At 33.6% G+C, this 21,924-nt stretch overlaps 2 protein-coding genes and 1 pseudogene across 11 annotated transcripts; 2 read left to right on the forward strand and 1 right to left on the reverse strand.

The window, feature by feature from the left end:
- Positions 1-2,532: 2,532 nt before the first annotated feature.
- LOC149492118 (uncharacterized) lies at positions 2,533-8,983 on the forward strand. 8 transcript variants are annotated; one of them, XM_089716864.1, is made up of 5 exons: positions 2,870-6,042; positions 6,606-6,729; positions 6,844-6,909; positions 7,581-7,648; positions 8,617-8,983. In XM_089716864.1, the coding sequence occupies exon 1, from the start codon at positions 3,392-3,394 to the stop codon at positions 5,870-5,872; it is 2,481 nt and encodes an 826-aa protein (XP_089572990.1). In that variant the 5' UTR covers positions 2,870-3,391; the 3' UTR covers positions 5,873-6,042; positions 6,606-6,729; positions 6,844-6,909; positions 7,581-7,648; positions 8,617-8,983. The 8 variants fall into 8 exon arrangements, 7 of the variants coding, with proteins under 7 accessions (XP_089572990.1, XP_089572988.1, XP_089572989.1 ...); XM_089716862.1 differs by lacking the exon at positions 8,617-8,983 and adding an exon at positions 7,908-8,298; XR_016319130.1 differs by lacking the exons at positions 2,870-6,042; positions 8,617-8,983 and adding an exon at positions 2,533-2,815 and having other exon boundaries at positions 7,581-7,829.
- Positions 8,984-9,029: 46 nt separating this feature from the next.
- LOC149492119 (putative protein disulfide-isomerase A6) lies at positions 9,030-12,540 on the forward strand (annotated as a pseudogene). Its single transcript, XR_016319131.1, has 11 exons — positions 9,030-9,231; positions 9,839-9,923; positions 10,079-10,176; positions 10,298-10,353; positions 10,828-10,945; positions 11,092-11,119; positions 11,214-11,305; positions 11,406-11,561; positions 11,638-11,760; positions 11,952-12,051; positions 12,312-12,540. The product of XR_016319131.1 is annotated as a putative protein disulfide-isomerase A6 (transcript).
- A 633-nt stretch (positions 12,541-13,173) lies between these two features.
- LOC105642597 (uncharacterized) lies at positions 13,174-16,606 on the reverse strand. 2 transcript variants are annotated; one of them, XM_089716870.1, is made up of 3 exons: positions 16,232-16,606; positions 15,743-15,840; positions 13,174-14,059 (listed from the first exon to the last, which is right to left on the reverse strand). In XM_089716870.1, the coding sequence occupies exons 1-3, from the start codon at positions 16,352-16,354 to the stop codon at positions 13,492-13,494; spliced, it is 789 nt and encodes a 262-aa protein (XP_089572996.1). In that variant the 5' UTR covers positions 16,355-16,606; the 3' UTR covers positions 13,174-13,491. The 2 variants fall into 2 exon arrangements, with proteins under 2 accessions (XP_089572996.1, XP_089572997.1); XM_089716871.1 differs by lacking the exons at positions 15,743-15,840; positions 16,232-16,606 and adding an exon at positions 14,392-15,736.
- Positions 16,607-21,924: the final 5,318 nt, after the last annotated feature.

Consider the following 21,924-nt stretch of genomic DNA (forward strand, 5'->3'; position numbering starts at 1 on the left):
CAATTAATAAAATTCAATTTCAAGCTTGATGTATATAAATGTTAATGTGTGGCTTGTGTCTCTTTTCACATTTTTTATGAGTATTCAATATATAAATTCACTCTTATACTTTTCACGGAAAATTTTGTACTCTCAATTTTTACTTTAATATATTGAGTACTTCAATTTATAAAGCTGGACTTATTAAACACTTCATTTGACCTATTAAACATTTCAACTTGTAAAATTAGATCGAAACCTCTATTTAATAGTTAAAAATTTATTGTTGCAAAAGTTGCATTAATCATTATAAAACCAAAACTAGTAAAAATTATTACTTTTGTTATAAAAAACTGTAAGATTATTACAAAAAGTAAAATTTAAAATATTATAAGATCGGTTCTAAAGTTTAGAATTTTTTTTATAAAAATTCAAGAATTAATTATATATGCTATGTGAAATATTAAAAAGTATATATGTAGTTCCATACATACATTAATTCCTTCACCTACATTTTAAATATCTCAACGACCTGCAACAATTCACGTTGCAAATTTGCACCTAAGAGTCTGGAAGCCAGCGTACACAGTGACGTATCATCATCCAAGACTTTTTTTTTTTTCTAATTAATTATTTTAAAACACATTATTATTTCTTTCCTAAAAAAAACATTATCATTTCTATTGATAATGTATTCGATATTTACTGTTATTATTATAAATCAATGAAATTAAACCCTGATTAATTTTCTTTAAGTTTTATTAATTAAATTAACCTTATTTTAATATTAAAAGAGAAAAATCTAAATTTAAATATATTAAATCATATATGCATTATTTAGCTATTTAGAAAAAAAGCATGGTCTTTTTATTTGAATGCGACATGTGGTATACTACATATAGCAAAATAATTGACTCTTGCTACTTTCATACAAAAAAAATAACAAGTCAATGCTCTTAATTTAATTACGTGACAGTAATTAATGAAAACGAACTTCCTTTCAAATAATAATAATAATAATGATGATGAAAACGAACTAATGGTTCTGTCATTCATAAATCATAAAGGTCGCGTGCGTTTTGCAACCGGTCGGGATTGCCAGTATGTGCCGTCCATAGGCAACCTGGCCTAGCCACTCATGAAGAGAGCGCACTGGCTAGAAATGTGATATAAGTACCATATTACTAAGATAATAGGACAAATAAATTAAATAAAACCTACTTATATTAGAAGCTGAGCTAATCACCATACAACTGGTTCTTCGTTTCTTTGGATATTTTAGTGGACACGTTGACAACACTTTTGTGAAAGCGTATGAAGATTTTCATTTTATTTTATTTTCGTAATGTCGCAATTTTATTTATGTATGATTGTTGCATATGAAAAAATATACAAATTTTCTTTCCACAACTTATATAAATGTAGGCTCCACGTAATTTAAGAAGAATGTATACCCAATTTTTATTCAAATAATCAGAAAATTAAATTCTTGGAGTATACATTTTGCTCCAAAAATTTATTAGCTAACAAAATTCCAACCAAGGGAAACATTTTGGTGAGGAAATGACCACTTCTCCCAATTAGCGACCACATAAATCATATGTAAGCATACCTGCCTTCAGGACGAGAACAAATATGAAAAAGCATCTAATTGATTTTTTAAGATTTCTGCATTTAAATCATTAAATGAACGTCTATGAACAATCCCAATCGAGTGAGGGAAAACATACATCTAGAAATATTCACAGGACCAAGAGATTCGTTAGTTCTTAGATGATGATTTATATGGAGCCATTTGGCTCCGTGCAGTTTTCATTCGGATTTAATTTCCTCATATATAGGTATATATATATATATATATATTCACCCGACAAATGCGAAAAAAGTGCAAAAAATTTTGATATCTTAAAAAAAATCAAGCTAAAAAAATATGTAAAAGAAAATTCCAAAACCATCATTGTCTAGACAAAATAATTTATACCAGACTCTTCGTTTTCCTCCTACGACAACTGAAAATTGTAACATAGAGTAATTTAGTCTTTTTCTTCTTAAATATTAGCGTATTTTAGTTTTTTTTAAAGGTTATAATGGAAAATCTGGAAAAAATGAGCCAATAGTTTGACATAGATAAATCTCGGAGATCATTAATTAATATTGTTAAACTGAAAAAATAGTTAGTTTGGTCAAACTTCAAAGATGAATTAATTATTTACCCTTGTTAACTTTCAGGATATTTTAGTCTTTTTTAAAGGTTTTAAGGGAAAAATTTAGAGAAAATAGTTGAAAGGACTAAATGGTTTGATAGAGTTACACCTTGGAAACCGTTAATTAATATTATCAAAGTGCTGAATGACTTAGTTAGTTTAATCAAGCCTCGGACATAAGTTAATTATTTTCCCTTAAAAAATTAGGTTCCACAATTGACCTTGGGTTACTTGGCCCAAGCACAATCAATTTCCCATACGACGCCGCATAGAGGAAAGGAAAACAAACATTAACCGTCCCCTTCTCCTATCTCGATCTCACCGTCTCTGCCCTGGACCTTCTTTCTTTATCAAATCTTGTTCTTTCTCTCTAATTAATTTTTTTTTTTTTTTGTCTATTGAAGAATCTGCAGTATCTAGGAGCGGTAACCGGCCAATAATAGTAGAAGCAAGAAAAGTTGTAGATGTTTTAGATTCATTGTCTAGGTGCAAGAAATGAGTTTTGGGTTGATGAAAAACACATTCACAGCGGCAATTGGCAACAAAGAAATCGATACCATATTTAACACGAAAACAGAATTTGAAGCATAAGTTGCTCTTTTTGCGGCCATGATTTTGGATAGCAAGATCAGGTATGTGTGTTGTTTGTTCTAATATGTTGTTTTTGGAACCCATTTTATATTTTCCTCTTCTTGTTTGATGAATTGTTTCTTTCTCTTCAGAATGTTTGTGTCCTTAGATATTCGATTAGTTTCTTGGACCATAGAATCCTGGATTCTAATTAGCTGATGCAGTATACAAAGCCTTGAAAATGGATAAAGAATGCTTAGGGCTTGCATTAGAGAATAGCTACTTTGTTAATTAATTAGATCCCTTTGCGATTACACTCAATTAATATTTCTGGGTGCATGCCACTGCTTTCATATTTGTGGATGCGGGCTGCAGAGAGTAGGCTTTGAGCGAGAGCAGAGAAGAGTAAAGACCGAAGAGAAGGGGACACGGAAATTTTTATTTCTCTGGTTATGCGGTGTCGTTTTGATAGAACTAAATTTGGGTTAGCTAAGTTATGGGGTCCACATTTATACTTTTTTATTCTGATATCTAAAAACACCCTTTAAAACCCTAGACAAAACACCTTCTTTTATTCGAATTGAATCCTCCGCTCTCTGTTTTCCATCTCTGTTTCAAATGAGAAGATATCAACTTCCATGTGGGTTTTATCTACCAGGTTACTCTCTAATTTCAATACAAAACTACTCAGTATTAAGCACAACTCCGTTGCAGTCTTTCACTTCAAACGCAAATTCCTGTCAACGCTTGCCCACTTGACCGCCGCCACCACCACCACTAACGATGGCGTCACTGAACCAAAATGGCAGCAACAACAGCTACTACAATTAGATGCTTTTCAGGTTGCTGATATCTTATATAGCCTTAAAAAACTACCTCATCAAGCGTTCTCTTTCTTTTGCCAATTGAAAGACTTAGGCTTTAAACATGATGTCTCTACTTATGCTGCCATTATTAGAATTCTTTGTGATGGAGGTCTTCAAAAGAACCTCCATTTAATTTTCCTGGATCTTATTTTGTTTTCTAGCAATGACAGTGACAGTTCTTTTGATATTTCATGCTTGCTTGATACGCTTTGCAATAGCGGTGCTGATGATGCTAAGCAACACTCTTTGTTTCTATTTAAAGTATATGATGCGGTGGTTAAGTCATATGTTAGTGCTGGTATGTTTGATGAGGCTACTGATGCATTGTTTCAGACGGGAAGGCGTGGATTCGTGCCTAGAATATTTACCTGTAATTTCCTTATGAATAGACTGATTGAGAATAGGAAATTCGATATGGCACTTGCCATTTTTCAACAGTTGAAGAGGTTGGGTTTGAGCCCTAATGATTATACCTATGCTATTGTAATAAGGGCTCTTTGTATGAAGGGTAGTTTGGAAGAGGCTATGTATGTACTTAAGGATATGGAGCAGCATGGTGCGACTTCCAATGCTTTAGCTTATACGGCTTATATAGAAGGACTTTGTGTGAATCAGAAATCCGAATTGGGCTATCAGGTGCTTAAAGCATGGAAAGCAGCTAACGTCCCTATAGATGAGTATGCTTATACTGTTGCAATTCGTGGGTTTTGCAATGAGATGAAATTGGACAAAGCTGAAAGTGTCTTGCTTGAAATGGAAAAAGAAGGTGTGGTTCCTGATATGCATTCCTACAGTGAACTGATTCGTGGGTTTTGTAAAGATAGGAATTTGCTAAAAGCATATGCTATCCTCGATGACATGATATCTAAGAATATCAAAATAAATTGTGAGGTTATTGGATCAATTCTTCACTCCTTGTCTGAAATGGGCATGCATCTTGAAGTGGTGGATCAATTTAATCAATTTAAGGACTTAGGCATATTTATAGATGAGGTTTCGTACAACATTGTAGTTGATGCTTTGTGCAAACTTGGGAAACTAGAAAAAGCTGTAGCATTGCTAGATGAAATGAAGGGCCAGCAAATGGATATGGATATTATGCATTATACAACTCTAATTAACGGTTATTGTTGCCAAGGAAATTTGGATGATGCTTTTAGGGTATTTGAAGAAATGAGAGAAATGGGTATTGAGCCAGATATTGTCACTTACACTGTACTTGCTAGTGGATTTTGTAGACAAGGCCATGCAATTCAGGCATTTTACCTTTTGGATTTTATGGAGACACAGAATCTGAAACCTAATGCTGTTATGCACAATGTTATAGTTGAAAGTTTGTGTATTGGAGGCAAAGTGAAAGAAGCTGAAGAATTTTTCAATAGCATAGAGGATAAAAATTTAGATACTTATGCTGCTATGATAAATGGATTCTGTAAGGCTAACCATACTACTGAGGCTTTTGAACTTTTCTTTAAACTTTCAAGACAGGGAAATTTAGTTAAGAGAAGTTGCTGCTATAATCTTCTAAAAAACCTGTGTGAGGAAGGGGATAATGTCAAAATCCTTATGTTGCTAGAAACAATGTTGGCTCTCAAACAGGAACCCAGCAATGTCATGTTTGGTAAAATAATTGCTGCTTTATGTCAGGCTGGAGATGTGAGAAAGGCACAATCAGTTTATGACATTTTATCCAGGAGAGGGTTGATCCCTGATATCATTACCTACACAATAATGATAAATAGTTACTGCAGGATGAATTGCTTACAGGAAGCCCATGATCTTTTCCGTGATATGAGAAAAAGAGGAATTAAACCTGATTTAGTTACTTTCACAGTTTTGCTTGATGCTCACCAAAAAGCACATATAAGGATGGTAGGTTCCTCAGAAAGTCAAAAGGAAGGCAATGAAAATGCATTTGATGCTTCAATTGTTTTGACACAAATGAAGAATATGGGGATCAAGCTGGATACTGTTTGTTATACAGTTTTGATTGATGGACGTTGCAAGGCAAATAACCTTGAGGATGCCATATGCCTATTTGATCAAATGATAGATGAAGGACTACAACCTGATACAGTAACATACACGGCTCTTCTATCTGGTTGTTTTAGTAGGGGAGATGTGGATAGGGCTGACAACTTGCTTAATCAAATGTCTGAGAAAGGGATTTTTCCTGATGCTTGTACGATGTCTATTTTAGAGCGTGGTATTTTAAAAGCCAGGAAGGTGCAGTTTCAGAAGGACTTTAAATAATGGTGGCTGGTATAGAACCTAAAACTTGTGAATTACCAAAACAGATATCAGAAGTACAGGTTGCATCCATCGTGCGTGCATTTGGCAGTCTGCAAATATTTTGATGGAGATTAAACGCCATTGTTTTCTTCTGTAGATACTTGTGGGGTAACTAAGTCCATTAAATCCAGGTGAAAAATCTGTCTGTAAGTCCAATATCTGTATGTTTTTCTCCTTCATTCAAAAATTTCTTCATTTGTATTGCCTATGGTTTCAAGTGAAACCACTTCATAGACATTTCACTGCCAGAATATGTTTATAGAACTTAAACTCCTTCCTTAAAATGTGTAGAGATCCATGATAAGACTATCAATATCCAATCCTGTGCAATCTGTGTTTCTCTGCATTCAAGTTTGAGCATTCTGACATTTTGAGATACGTATTTCTACATTTTACTTTTGTATTTCACTATATAATTTGAAATCAAATGCAGGATTGATATTAAAGATAAATGCTCCTAGGACTATGATTTAGTGGACCATCACTATGTAAAGGTCTTTGCAGTCTATCGCTTCGCATTACAAAACATTTATTCCATTATAACTAGATGGCTATTTGCTGACGTTGCACGTCATGAAACCAGTTAACATCCATTCTAATTTTACTAAGTATATTTCATATCCAGATAACTTTATGACATAAGCATCAAATGCTAGCCCCACATAAATGATTCAAATTGCATGGCATGGTGTAGGGTTGCTGTGCGTATTGGTTGAAACAGCCTCTTTACTTTCCTGGTGCAAGTTATGGTCTCCAAGATAACCACAAAGATGCTTTTGTATCTTCATTCTTGATGATCAATGATCACTCAATTAATGGTTAGTGAGGATACATGAAAAATGATAGTATTTCTATGATTTACAGAAAATAAATTAGCTGATCCAGACAACACGCTGCCCTTTTCTTTACTTATATTTTTACTCTTTTTCCAGGAGTGAAGAAGACATTTGAGGAATATTGATAATGCTAATATCACATCTTCAATGCTATGCTTCCAAGTAGGTTTATAGAACTCCTCTTTCTTCTCCATCTTTGGTCTTTTTTTGGGGGGAAGGGTGTATTTGTGGTATTGAAATTGGGTGAAAAAAATAATATGGTATTCTAGGGAGTGCCACCTAGCACATAGGAGATTGCCTTTTCTGTGGTGTGGAATGTCAGGTTATGAGATTGTTCTGGTTTCTGAGGTGGCTTAATTTCCATATCTATCACTTTTACTTGCTTTAGCACAATCACTGAAAAAGAAGATTCTTGTACCACTAAAATTTAGAGATAAGTCCAATTATTATAGCCTATTATTTTGTTGAAAAAAATTTCGTTATGGTGGAAAACAGAGATCAATTTGGAGATGATGTCTTAGCAATATTTTCTTAGTTTACTGTCTATTCGCTTATCTGGTGTTTGCAGTTCATTTCTTGAGTTTGTTTTCTGAACACTTTATGGTCTAGATTTACAGCATTTTTGTTTTTTTAATTTTGGTTTTTGGTGCTTCACATTCCACCCTCTACTACTATGATGGGTGTTTGTTTTCTTTCTTTCTTTTTTATTTTTTTATTTTTTTATTTAATTCATTACTTGCCAAACTATGAGAATTTTTCATAAATACTTTTCATTTACTGGTTACTTAATCCATATTGCTACATTAGTTGATTTATTTTGTTTTTAATTCTAGGGGATCTCTCAAGGAGCGCCCTTAATATGGATCTCCATTTGTCAATTGGAATTTGACTACACTTCTTTGTAAGTAGCATCATTCCCTTCAAGTTAAATTATCTTTCCTTGTTGGTATCTTGTTGCATCAAATCTAATATTTGTTGCTGGGAGATGATCCCAAATAAACAGTTATGGGTTTGTAAACGACAATTGAGTTGAATTTTGTAGAAACATTGATTTATACAATTCCTTTCAATTTTATTGAATATTTTGAAGATATTTGTAAAAACAATTTTATGGCTGGGCCTGGCTCAATCCTTCGGATGTCATGGTCATCTCATTTCAGGAATCTTGAAAACAGTAACTGTCCTGCTCTTCGTGTTAAATGAATTACGAGTCCTTTGAGAAATGACAGGCTACTTCAAATAACATGGAAAAAACATCGTAAATGAAATGGAAGCTAATGGAATGTGTTGTTTAAAGTAATAAATTGAAGAATCAACATCCAGTTGTTGCAGTTTGTTTTAAGAAGCAGATTTTCAGAAACTGTAAACCAGTAAATGGGGCAAAGTTGCTTTTTGTGTTTCTCTCTATTGGGAAATTGTCAGGTAGCAGTTTTCAGTTCTGAACGGTGATATTCAATTTCCTTGATTGAGATGCCGAAAACCTAGTTTATAGATTATATGTGAAATGTAAAATATTATTTATAATTATATGATATTTAAATATTTTGATTATATTCGTGAAGCATTTGAATTGAAAATCATAATATTCAAACTTCATTCAACCCATTATTCAAATTATTCGAGTTTCATCTTGATTTAAAATAAGTTAAATTTATATAAGAGAGTCGAGAAATTTAAGTATAGCTTGATTCTTTTTTTTTTTTTTTTTTGAAGAGAATAGCTTGATTCATTTTATTCTTATACCAAATTTATTATTTAATAAATAAATTAATTAATTTTTAACACGTGATTAATTAAATTGCGTACTGCTTAGAGGAGTAGTCCAGTTTCAACACCGCCATATATTGATTTAATAGCTGTTAATTTCAGGAAGTAACGCCCAACCAATGGTGTGAAGAACAACTACCTTTAAAAGCTGTTGCAGAAACTAATATGATTCGTAATCATAACAACTCAAGTTCGAATTGTCCAGTTTTAGTGGCCCAGTAGTCATCGTTTGATCCGACCCAAAAAAACAAATTTAAGATATTTTTTTAAATAAAAAAGCATTGAGGGACGTGGACTCTCACCGATAGCCACATCATCATAAAAACGTCACTCAGCAACGACACGGAAGACCACTGACCTCCACGCGCAAAAGCACACCAAAAATTACGAATTCTGACAAATCAGATTACGCCGCGTAGACACATCGACGGTAGAGCCCATAGTAAATAATAGAGGCGTCCTCACCGTAACTTGTCTCATCTCTCGTCTAGAAATTCGACTTTTGATTTTTTTAGCGGAGAAAGAAAAGAGAGAAACAGAGTGTGGAAAGAAGAGGAAAAGAAAGTAATGGAGAAGTACACGCAGATCTGGTTAGCTTTGGGGACCTTAGCCTTGTTTGCCGTATCAGCTCTAGCAGACGACGTCCTTGTGCTCACAGAAGATAACTTCGAGAAGGAAGTTGGTCAAGACAGAGGCGCTCGAATTCTATGCTCCTTGGTAAAATTTTTATCACTCATTCTTACAAATCTTTGTTCTGATTTTGGTTTCCATAGCCGATTTCACTTGTTGAATACAAGTTAAGATTGATGGTTTCACATGCCGATCAGCTACCTTAGTTAATTGATCTATAGATCTGTTTAACCTTGCTAGTCAATGACTGCGAAACTTCTTTAGCTAGTTTGTATTTGATTTTACTTTTAGTTATGAGCCCGTATGCATTTGATATCATCATTTCATGAAGGGATACTAATAGAAATGGAATTATGAGATCGTTTCCTGAGCTGTCTAAGCTGATTTATGCCTTGAGATTAAGTAATTCAGGGAAATTATGAGATAAACAATTTTCAATTTTAATGGGTCATGTTCAACTTTAGGATTGTAGTATATATGAGAAAACGTTTTTTTTTTTTTTTTTTGTGCGTTTTAAGACCTATAGGAAGTTGTTTCAAGGCTTTAAGTGGACATTTTGTGAGATTTTTGCCATGCCATTTGAGTTTGAATGATCTTTATTTGTACATCTTTGTTGCGAGAATGAGGATTCTTAAATGTGCTACTAAGTTCCTGATAAGTGTGGACTGTATTTGGACAACGTTCGATGTAACAGGTGTGGACATTGTAAAAAGCTCGCTCCTGAGTATGAGAAACTTGGATCAAGCTTTAAGAAGTCAAAGTCTGTTTTGATTGGAAAAGTAAGCTCTTTATTATTGATACTTAATGATTGTTTTTATCTTGTGTTGTGTAAATGTACTATTCCCTTTATAAGTGCTTATGCAAACATTGTTATCATATTTACTAATTTGGCACGTTATTATCTGCTAATTTGGCACAATCTTGATGCATGTAGGTGGACTGTGATGAGCACAAGAGCCTATGCAGTAAATATGGGGTGTCTGGATACCCAACAATTCAATGGTTTCCTAAAGGATCTCTGGAGCCCAAAAAGTGAGAATAACTAAACTACATAATAGCAGAAAGAATATGGGGATGCTTCAATTATTTGTCTTTCTTTTTAGTTATATTGACTATATGAAAAGTGATAAACATGATTCTATGGTATTGATAGGTATGAAGGGCCACGTACTGCAGAATCACTTGCTGAGTTTGTGAATAATGAAGGAGGTAATGATCTTTGCTTTTCAAAAATAAGTTAATAAGAGGAAATTTATATTTTGTGGACTTGTTTATTTGTTATTGTGATCACTGGAGCATTTGTTGTCTAGATAACTTAGATGTTATGCAATTAAATCCCTCTTTCTGTAAGAGTGCAGAGAGTTGAGTTGGAGGTGAGGCCTATGGCTTCTTGTTCTTCATCTTTTTCAGGTGTCTTCTTTTGTTTCTTAATTGCATGAAATCCCCTTCATTCAATGGTATTGTGATGCTTGGCCAGAATTTCTTCAGATAATGTGCTTCCCAGGGGCTATTCTCTGTTCCCTCTAAGCTGATTATATCTAAGAAAAAACTGGTGGATATCTTCCAATTTCATGCTTCACCATTATTGTATTGCAGTTTAAGGCTATCTGCTTAAAATACTTGTATACTGGAAGAAAAAAGTAAATTATAAGTGCCTGATCAGATCATATATACTCTTTACAGGGACCAATGTGAAGATAGCTGCAGTCCCATCCAATGTTGTGGTGCTGACAGCTGATAATTTTGATGAGGTTGTCTTGGATGAAACCAAGGATGTATTGGTGGAGTTTTATGCACCATGGTAAGCATGTCTGGCCTTTTATATATTGACAACTCGGATAAGTGAAATATCATGGCTTTTAGTAGCTTCTAAATTTCTCAATTCTCATGTCATCTTAATTTGGTGGTGTCTTTTGTTGATTGATTTTTGAACTTTGCTTCTTCCAGGTGTGGCCATTGCAAGAGTCTTGCTCCCGTACGTGATACATCCCCCATCCACATACTCGTATCATATTTTTGTGTTGATATCTTACACAAGCATGACCTGAAATCTTGTTTTGTATTGGCAGACATATGAAAAGGTGGCCACAGCATTTAAATTGGAGGAAGATGTAGTTATTGCCAATCTAGATGCTGACAAATATAGGGATATAGCTGAAAAGTAAGGGACACGTAGTTTATGATCTAATGTATCTAATGCTAGGGTTATCAACATCAATTGTTCATTGGAACAGTGTTAATTGTCTATATATTATGTGCAGGTATGGAGTAAGTGGGTACCCAACACTGAAATTCTTTCCAAAAGGCAACAAAGCTGGGGAAGACTATGAGGCTGGGAGAGACTTAGAAGACTTTGTCAGTTTCATTAATGAAAAGAGTGGAACCAGTCGCGATGGAAAGGACAACTTACCTCAAAGGTTAGTTATTGCATTAGACACTGGAAGTTCAACTTTTTCTTTTGTTTGCTTAAATTATTTAAGTTTCTAATGACAGGCTGGCATAGTTGAATCATTGGATGCTTTGGTGAAAGAGTTTGTAGCAGCTGGTAATGATGAAAAGAAACCAGTGTTTTCCCGAATAGAAGAGGAAGTTGAAATTAGAGGGTTCCAGTGCAAGGTAGTAACTAATGGTGTGGGCTGTTCTGTTCAAGCTTTGTATTGAACTATGTGGCTTCCTCACTGCTTTCTTATGATGTCTAAAAATTTTGTTAAACTATTGTTAAAAACTATAGTAGATCGAGCGCTCAACCTTTCATATCAAATATCTTATTAACCTAGTGTATGACCATATTCCCCTGTTTCTTTTAGGCATGGAAAGATTTACTTGAAAGTTGCTAAGAGCTGTATGGCTAAAGGTTCTGATTATGCCAAGAAGGAAATTGAGCGGCTGCACCGCATACTTGAAAAGGTAACATTATTAGGACTAATTTCTCAGTTGAGTTGTATTGGTTTAAATAATTATCCTTCTAGCATTTTGAGATATCAACATTGAGGCAAAAATTCTCCAATCGAGCTCAGAAATAGTTGTACAATACTTTTTGATGAATTCTATCCAATATATAGTGTTTTTTTATTATTATCATGGACTGAAGCAAATATGTATTGAATATGTATAATTTTGCTGATTGATTGCTTTGCCCTTTTTGATTTGCTTGATTAATTGTGCAGTCAATCAGCCCAGCAAAGGCGGATGAGCTCACCCTCAAGAAGAATATCTTGGCGACATTTGCTTGATCTTATGATCTTCCAGTTTTCTGGGGTTTGGTTCCCCCAATAGCCTCTCTTCGATCGTCCATCATTTACTTCGAAATTCTTGTAGCAAGGCTTCTTCACACAGTAAACAGCATTTTGAGAACCTCAACTAGCTAGTGCATTTATTTTATATTGCCTTATTTAATCTGTGCACTGTACTTTTTTAACAAAATGACCAGATATTCGATTTTCGAGATAAACTCCACGATATTTCACGAGCCTTTTCCTAACCCGGCCCTTCGTATTACTGTCCAATCGACTCTCTGCTTGCTGCTTACTTTTTTGGTGCGTATTTCTTTGTGCCGACAGATAAAATGTTGCTAGTGCATATGATGATTATAGAATCGAGATAAGAAACATGGTCAATGAAATTACTGTTCTGATTAATAACACATTAAAAGTAAATGATCATTGCATTTGTATTTTCAGTTCGTCCTGTAATAACTTCCATTGACATTCGCATTGATGAGGCAGAAACTAGAACGGCAAAAACCGTGGTAGACAAAGTTGTGGTGATAATGAAATTTCATGCAACGAACTTCCATTAACACATTCTCACTGATGAGGTAGAAAGTGAAACAACAAAAGCCATAGTAGACACCGGATAAAACAAATTGGTGCTCATTCCCCTAAAAAACAATGGCAAAACAGAATCTTCCACGGGCACCTAGAATCTATTCTATTACAAAGACGGGAAAAAGGATCGAACAGAAACAACAAGAAGGTAAAACACAACTGCTGAATCTACTGTTTGCATATGCTTGGGTATGACAAAGAATAACACTGAACAGTATACATTGCTTATTTACAAATTACAACTTCGCTAACCTAAACTTAGTCGGAGCTCATCAACATCACAAGATTGACCAACTAGCAAGCTACAGTGTATGGTAAGATCCGGATAACCTTTTTGGGTCAATGAAACCGTCTAGGTATGCAACGCACAAGCATTCTCTCCATGCAGTAAAGACAATGACCTTATACAAAACTCACAATATGGGTGAATTCAATGGACAAAAAAAATCTGTTACGGATGGCAAAAGCAAAGTCTTACAAGATGTGGTCAGCAAGTATGATAGGTGGATCCAATGTGTGTTTAACTCCCAGTTTCATCCCCTTTTATATTCATATTCAACACTCTGCATGATTTTCCACCATTAAATTCAGGTTCTGATGCACTCATCGAAGAACAGTCATCAATCTGATAATCTCTGTCATCAACCAAGGACTTCATATATGAGCATGGTCGCTCTTCAGCTTCCATATTAGATACAGGCTCCTGCCCTGAACCAAAAGGCAATTCAAATGATGATGATCCAAGAGGTTGTGTCCTCATCTGCACAGATCGCAAGAGTGCAGCCCTCCTCAAGTCAGCTGAGTGGCAAATATCACTAGGTGATGATGGGAACCGACCCTCAGAATCTGAACCTCGTTGGCGAGGTTGTGAGCAAGTGACGCTATTGACAGTGCAGCCATGTGCTGGATATGAGCTGGTAGAAGGAGCACAAGAGAATCCACCAAATGGTCTTTGGTACCTATAGGGAGAGACTGGACTTGTGGGCAGACTATCAGGCTGGGATGAGCAAATATTTGTGGGGGTCTCGCAAAACCTAGAATCTTCAGAGTCTTCTGACATTGGTGAATACTGCAAGGACATTTCGTCCCTGAAATGTAAAATTTAAGGAAACATAACGAGTGTGAGGGATCAAACAAAAACAGTGAGCTTTCCAATAACTAAAATGACAATGAACTATTTACCAATGTTTTTAATACAATATAATGCCACAAAAAATATAGAACAAGCATTTCTACATAAAAGAATTATGCGTAGTGTTTGCAATCGACGACAAAACTATGACAGAAAACTGCACCCATGTATAAGCACACTACAAAAAAAGAAAAGGAGACTTTGCAACATGATATAATTTTTTCAGATTAATAGAGTTTCAAATGACACTTTCTATAACTTCACATATTTCCTAAAAATAGTTCATACCACAATAATTTTCCCACTGAAGAGCTGCCAAAAGAATGGGTTCTGGAAAAATCACAGGAAAGAACTCTTGTATAACAAAGTGAAGTTAATATCATGATAAGCCATCATTATCGTATCAGTTCTAAAGCCAAAACAATTCCATAGTAGTCACATTCATTCAAATGAAATTTTGGCAAAGGCTAGGAACCAGCATGAAGCGATATACTGAGGGCAACAATTACAGAACAAAGCAGGAATTTAGCAAATGTTTTTCAAATATTATGCCGTTCATGAATCAACATTACCTAGATAAGCAGACCTTATTAGCAAATTATATTTCATACTGCACATAGGATGACATATAGAAGTACAGTGAATGTCTATGGGCCTGAGTTAATGAGGTTCCAAAACAAGAAAAATAAGCTGCTAAGGCTTACTCCTTATACTTCCTAAAGGCAACAATGATGAAAAGTAAATGCAGGTGCAATAATAGAGTTCCAGAAGTGCATGTATGAGCAATTGTTCCCACAAATTGTTTGCCTGCGGTGCACAACAACATGATGCATCAAGTATGGGAAGCTTTCCTGCTGGTACTAGATACCCTAGCCTAAAAGGCAACACCTACTGTTAAACAATCTAAAACCATTTGAAGCTTTTGTGTCATTTTTAGGGCTGCAATATATATATATATATATATATAAACACGAACCAAGAGGTGTTAGCCCTCCTAGTAAGTGCACTTCTTGAGGATCAAATTTGTTTTCTCACCTTTACAAGAATGGAGAACAAATGAACAGAAAATTTCTATATTTCTAGTGATTCACAGCAGAGATTATCTTAAGAACTATGTGGTGATTATGTTAAACGCTTAACTAACTAAACGATCCAATATATCATAGTTATCAGATATAGATTAGAACAAAACCCAAATGAGTAAATTGGCATCCTCAAATGTGATTAAAATCAGATTCCCAATCCTCAAATGTGATTAAAATCAGATTCCCCTTTCACTGCAGAAAGAAATACAAAAGCAGCTATTAGTCTGTTATAACCGGATAAACAAAGTTACAGCCTTGTGTTGATTGGCCATTGAAGGAGTACAAACAATCCATGAGTGCTATATCACCTGATGAGTAGTAATATAACAGTACTCCAGAAATTAAGCTATAGCACTGCAAATTACCATTTGCATTCCACTGTCACTGATCCCTCCAAACATTAGCATTTCCAGAAATTATGAGAAATTTTCATGAATTGAAAGTGCATTGCGTGATTCACTAATTAATAGAATAAACTCTTAATATAGGAGAAATGCTGCAGAAGGTTTCAATCTCCCAGATGACGTTTTTTTCAAGTGAAACCAAGAATTCACCTGGCATAAAACATGCCTTCAGACCTTGCCGGAGATTCCATAAGATTTTCAGAAAGTGGGTCTCCAACAGTTAATCCATTCAAGCTAGATGCCATTATCTGCAGAAAACAACAAAATTTAGACAAAAAAAAGGATCAAAATGCAAATATCTATGCAATATAAACTTGATAGTAAAATCTCTTAATTAATTGAATAAAGAAACATTTTATTCCTACTTAATTGATAAAAAAATCAAAACAAGACAACAAAATTCCAAATCATAACAAGGGGAAAAAAAACTTCACCGAGAGTGAAAAACAAAGTAAAGTTCAACAAACAAAAGTAAAAGCATTTTAAGAAAACCTAGTTCAAATCTCCAGAACAATATTGCCCATGAACAAAAAATTCAGAAATGAAAGTAAAGCTCACAAAATTAGAAGAAAATCAGTAAGAATTGAAAATTATATAATCTTAAACTAAAAAAGAGACTGATAAAGATAAAGGACAAACCTCACTTAGATAGCGCTTGTGAGAATGTAGATTGTCGAGATAGACCTCGTCTTCGGGATCTCTACTTCGCTTCCCATTTGGCGACGCCGTTGATGGCGGTGTTGAGTTCGAATCCGAGCCCATTTTACTTTTTTTTTTTTCCTTATTTGATTAAAAAGCAAATCAAATTCAATAATTTCATCTTGTTGCTAACACCAAAAAAGTAATCACAATCTAATATATAATTAAGACAAGGAAATTTTGTGTTCTTGTCGCGTTGGATACCGCGAAAAAAGCCAAAACGCCAGGAGTTTTGTTCAACAGTCACCAGATTGTAAGTTCGTGACAGAAGTATCACTTTGGAACTCAGACCCCCTGTTGTCTCTTAACTGAAGGATAAATGCACAAGCAAGCAGATATTATGTACCAAAAAAAAAAGAAAAAGAAAAAGAAAAATACATCAGCAGTTGTTGACACGTGTCTAAAGAGGGTTATTTATTACTATATTCCCCTTCCGTCCTATAACTTATACAAAATTTAATTACTGTAATTAAATTATAATTTTTATTTTATTTTTCTTTTTCTAATATAATTAGAATTCCATTCAAACTCAAGTAATTTAATATTAAATCGTTATAATTATTTATCTAATGTTAAAGGTAATAAGCTATTTAATGTTGATGGGGCTGTAAGAGGAAAACGTGGTCCGGCTGGTATTGGTAGGGTTTTGAGAAGTTTTCTTAGCGTGGTTAATTGTTTTCATCGATGGGTGGGAATTTTAGACTCTAATGAAGCTGAATTATTGGCAATTTTGAAGGCTGCTGAGTTATTTTGTCATCCACTACAAAAAAAATGCAAAATTGCGACCGATTTTTGCGACCGACTTAATTCGGTCGCAATTTTGAGACCGATTTGCGACTTATAAGCCACCGGTCGCAAAATTTGGCGCTGAAAATTCCCGCGAGAATGGTTAATGATTTGCGACCTCTGTACTACGGATTTGCGACCGATTTTGCGACCGATTTGCGACTAAATGTTCTTCTGTCGCAAAACTTCGCGCGTAAAAAATGGGCCAAAGTTCTGAGACCGATTGGAGACTACATTGCGACCGATTTTTTGCGACCGATATAGTTAGTCGCAAATCGGTCGCAAATTTTGAGCCTAGTCAAACGACGTCGGCTCATTAAAAATTGCGACTGATAGTTATAACATTTGCGACCGATATGTCGGTCGCAAAATTTAGGGCTTTAAGCGTCGGGCCCTCTCTTTTTTCTTTCTTCTTCTTTCTCTCTTCTCCTTTCTCCTCTCCTCTCCTCCGTCCGCAGCGCCACTCCGGCCCCTCCTGACACCGTTCCAGCCCGCCTGACGCAGGCAGCCCCGCTCGCTTTGCACTCCGGTCAGCCTGTTGCGAAAATCTGAGGTTAGTTTTATTTTGCGATTAATTTTTCCAATTTTTTTTTTCGATTTTATTTGTTTTTATTGTATTTATTTATGGTTGATTTTGTATATAGAGTTGCGATTAGAATTTTTTTATGGTATTATATTATTATTATTATTATTATTATTATTATTATTTTATTATTATTATTATTATTATTTTATTATTATTATTATTATTATTTTACTGTTCCTATTATTATTATAATTATTTGTATTATTGTTGTTGTTATTATTACTAATATTATTAACATTATTATTATTATTATTATTGTGATTTTTTATTATTATTATTATTATTTTTTATTATTTTATTACTATTTCTTATTATTATTATATTAGTATTATTATTATTATTATTATTGTTGTTTTTGTTATTAATATTATTATTAATGTTTATTTTATTATTATTGTTTATTTTATTATTATTCTTTTATTAGTATTTTGTTATTGTTATTTTTTTTTTTTTCTTCTATTATTATTATTATTATGTTCTTTCTTCTTTTGTTTTCTTCTTTTATTCTTCTTTTATTTCTTATTATTATTTTATTTTTTCTTCTTATTCTTATTGTTCTTCTTGTTCTTGTTCTTTTTTTTTTATTTTCTTCTTCTTCTTTTCTTTTTTTTTTTTTTCTTCTTCTTATTCTTTTATTCTTTTCTTCTTATTCTTCTTCTTTTTTTTTTTGTTATTTTTTTATTTTAATTTAACATATATATGCAACTTAAATAAATTAAAAATTGAGAGTTTCAGTCAACAAAAAGCCGTAATTATATATTGTTACATATTTTATTTAAAAAACGAAAAAAAATTTAAAAATTGTTGCTATATATAAAATTAATAACCCTTAATATCCAAGCAAATAGATAAATATCATTTTATCATACAAATTTGACTAAATTGAATAATAAATAGAACGCGCCATTAATATTTAGGAAGAACGACATTTGGAGATACATTCGAGTGATATCGAGCGATAAAAATTTTAATTTTCAAATTACATTAATTTCTGCAATTTTACCGATGGATGATAATGAAATTTAGCAACAAAATTGAATGTGATTAGTGAGAACGCCAAATTTTTTTCTTATTCAATCTCTATTTTTATTTATCTTTTCTAAAAAAACATTTTATTCATTAAAAATTGCATTTTCTTTTTGCTTTAAAGTTCTATTTTATTAATATAAAATCTAGTAATCAATACATATAAAACTATTGTAAATATATAGTAGAATGATTTTTACAGTTGTTATTAGGAGAGAAAAACAATATTTTAAAGGTTCTAAATATATTGTGGTTGATTTATTATATATATTTTTTGTTAGGACTTTTAATGAAAAATGTGAAATTAACATTTAGTAGTTTTTCTTATTTCAACATTTATTTACTAAAAAAATTGTTGAATGTATAAAAAAATAAACTCATTTTATCCATCAAAATTTCTCAAATCTAATAAGTGATCTAATTTTTAATAACTTATAAAATACCTTTCACAAATTCATCAAAGTTTAAAATTGAACCGAAATAATTAAATTATTAAAAAAATTTAATCAAACTTTGATAGCTACTTTAGTAGACCATTTCAAAGTCTGCAACCAGTTCGGAAAAGTTTCAAAGTTTCAAAGCAAGTGTCATTTCAAATATACAGAATAAAATTATGGGATTGAAAATGAAAGCAATTTTCTTTTTATTATATAATATTTTACATTTTATTCAAGTTAATCGAAAAAGAAATATAAAAGAAATATGCAAATGCGATGTGTACTTAAGAGTTTTCAGTTTTCAATATATGCTCCAAACTACAAAAACTAATTGTAAATATCTTAAATCAGTGTATACGTAGTTGATGCATAAAAACTAACTCTGTGAAAGTACTGAACAAAAATAATAACAAGTACAAAAACTAATTGCTCCAATTTTTTTTTTTTTTTGAAGAATAATTGGAATGTATATAAATAATTTTTTGTGTGTTTAGGTTATTACATGTTCTTAATTATTGGCAACTCTTTCTTGAGAAGTTTTGGCTGTGTTTTTCTTTATTTTATATTATTGTCGTTATTTTTCTTAAATATGTTTTTGACTTAAATGAATGATGAGTTTGGATTGGAGGCCTAGTAGTGGCCATTTGCCTTTGGAGAATGTTGGTATGATATAGAAGTGTTTATTGATTTGTTTTTGTATTTGAGATTTGATTGTGTTGTGCCGAAATGCTGCCGAATTTTTTTCCCAAAAATTCAATATGTAGAATAGTACACTTACCTTTATTACAGTAGTCTTTGTATTCAATAAATGAACTTAGTGATTTTACATTTATATATAGTTACCCTTATTATAGAAATAACCTTAGTTACTTATAAGTATTGTAAATTGAACATTACATTAGGTGCATGTTTTAAGGATGGTTTAGACTAATGCAATTACATGACACGACCCTTTATAAACACATTGTTAATTAGGTAAAAAAAATGCAAAATAATCGAGATTGGATGTACTGGAGGTTCGAGGTCAATGGGATATTAAGACAAGAGTTCCTGCAAGGATTGGAGGCGTTTATACAGTTTGCAGTTGGTAATCCCAGTTTTATGGATGGTAATAAGTTGAGGTGTCCATGTAATCACAAGAAGTGTCGAAATCGAGCCTTCTTAGACATCGATACAGTGAAACTTCATTTGTGCAAACATGGGTTCGTGGAAAATTATTACGAATGGATACATCATGGTGAAGCTCGAGTTGCCAGTGGGTCAGCCACTCCATTCCGGTAAGTTTAGAAGTTCAGCCTTATCAATTTCTGTATGGTAATCAATGCAATGATATGGTAATCGATGCGAGTAGAGTACAATGTGAATGGGATAATATGGAGGAATCGCCAAACGTAGCAGCACAACAATTGTTTGACATGCTAAGTGCAGCTAACAGTGAACTGTGGCCTGGATGCAAGAATCATTCAGTTCTGTCTGTTGTTGCACGATTACTACACATGAAAGCGGAGCACCATTTTTCAGAAAGGTGTTACGATGATTTTGTGCAGTTAGCAAAAGAAATGTTGCCTGAAGGCCATTCAATGGTTGATAATTTTTATCGGACAAAAAAATTAGTTCGGGGGTTGGGACTACCGGTAGAAAAGATTGATTGTGTCGTAATAATTGTATGATATTCTGGGGTGTTGACTCGGAATTCAGAGAATGCAAGTTTTGTAATCTTCCAAGATATCAACGGCGGGTCAAGGGACTGGTAGAGAACAAAAAGAGAAGGCTTTCAAGAAGATGTATTATTTCCCTCTTATTCCTCGCCTTCAAAGATTATATGCATCTAAGGCGACAGCTGAACACATGACATGGCATGCTTTGCATGAATATGAGGATGGTATAATGACTCATCCGTCAGACTCTGAAGCGTGGAAACATTTTGATAACATTCATCCTGTGTTTGCTGCTGATATGAGAAACGTGAGATTGGGGCTTTGTACTGATGGGTTTCAGCCGTTTGGCCAATCAGGACAGCAATATTCATCATGGCCTGTCATTGTGACACCGTATAATCTACCACCGTCAATGTGTATGAAAGATGAATATATGTTTTTGTGTGTTATTGTTCCTGGGCCTACTAATCCAAAACAGAAAATTGATGTGTTTCTGCAGCCTTTGATTGCTGAACTTAATTATTTATGGGAATATGGGGTTGAAACATTCGATGTTTCGACCAATCAGAATTTCATAATGCGAGCTGCTTTGCTTTGGACCATCAGTGATTTTCCAGCTTTTGGAATGTTATCTGGGTGGAGTACGGCTGGCAAATTGGCTTGTCCTCACTGCATGGAAAACACTAATGCATTTACACTAAAGAATGGAGGTAAACAATGTTGGTTTGATTGTCATCGCAAATTCTTACCAGAATCTCACCCTTGGAGGAGAAATCGACAATGCTTTAGAAAGAACACGACTATTGTTGAACCCCCTCCACTGTGAAGTCTGGAGCACAAATATTACAAGAAATTGAAGATCTGGGGCTTATGAAAGTTACAGAGTTAGGTGCAGATGAGGTAAATACAAGAATTGGCAGGAATAGCGGGTGGAAAAAGCGAAGCATCTTCTGGGATTTGCCATACTGGAGTTCACTTCTTATTCGTCATAACCTTGATGTCATGCACATAGAAAAAAATGTGTTTGAAAATCTGTTCAACACTGTCATGAACATTGAAGGGAAAACCAAGGATAATGCAAAAGCGAGAGCAGACATGAAGGAAATTTGTCGTCGACCGAACTCGAGCAATCTGTACTTA

This window comes from Jatropha curcas, unplaced genomic scaffold, assembly GCF_041381405.1.
Source record: "Jatropha curcas cultivar XTBG-Jc1 unplaced genomic scaffold, XTBG_Jcur_1.0 HiC_scaffold_113_pilon, whole genome shotgun sequence".
Taxonomy (NCBI): domain Eukaryota; kingdom Viridiplantae; phylum Streptophyta; class Magnoliopsida; order Malpighiales; family Euphorbiaceae; genus Jatropha; species Jatropha curcas.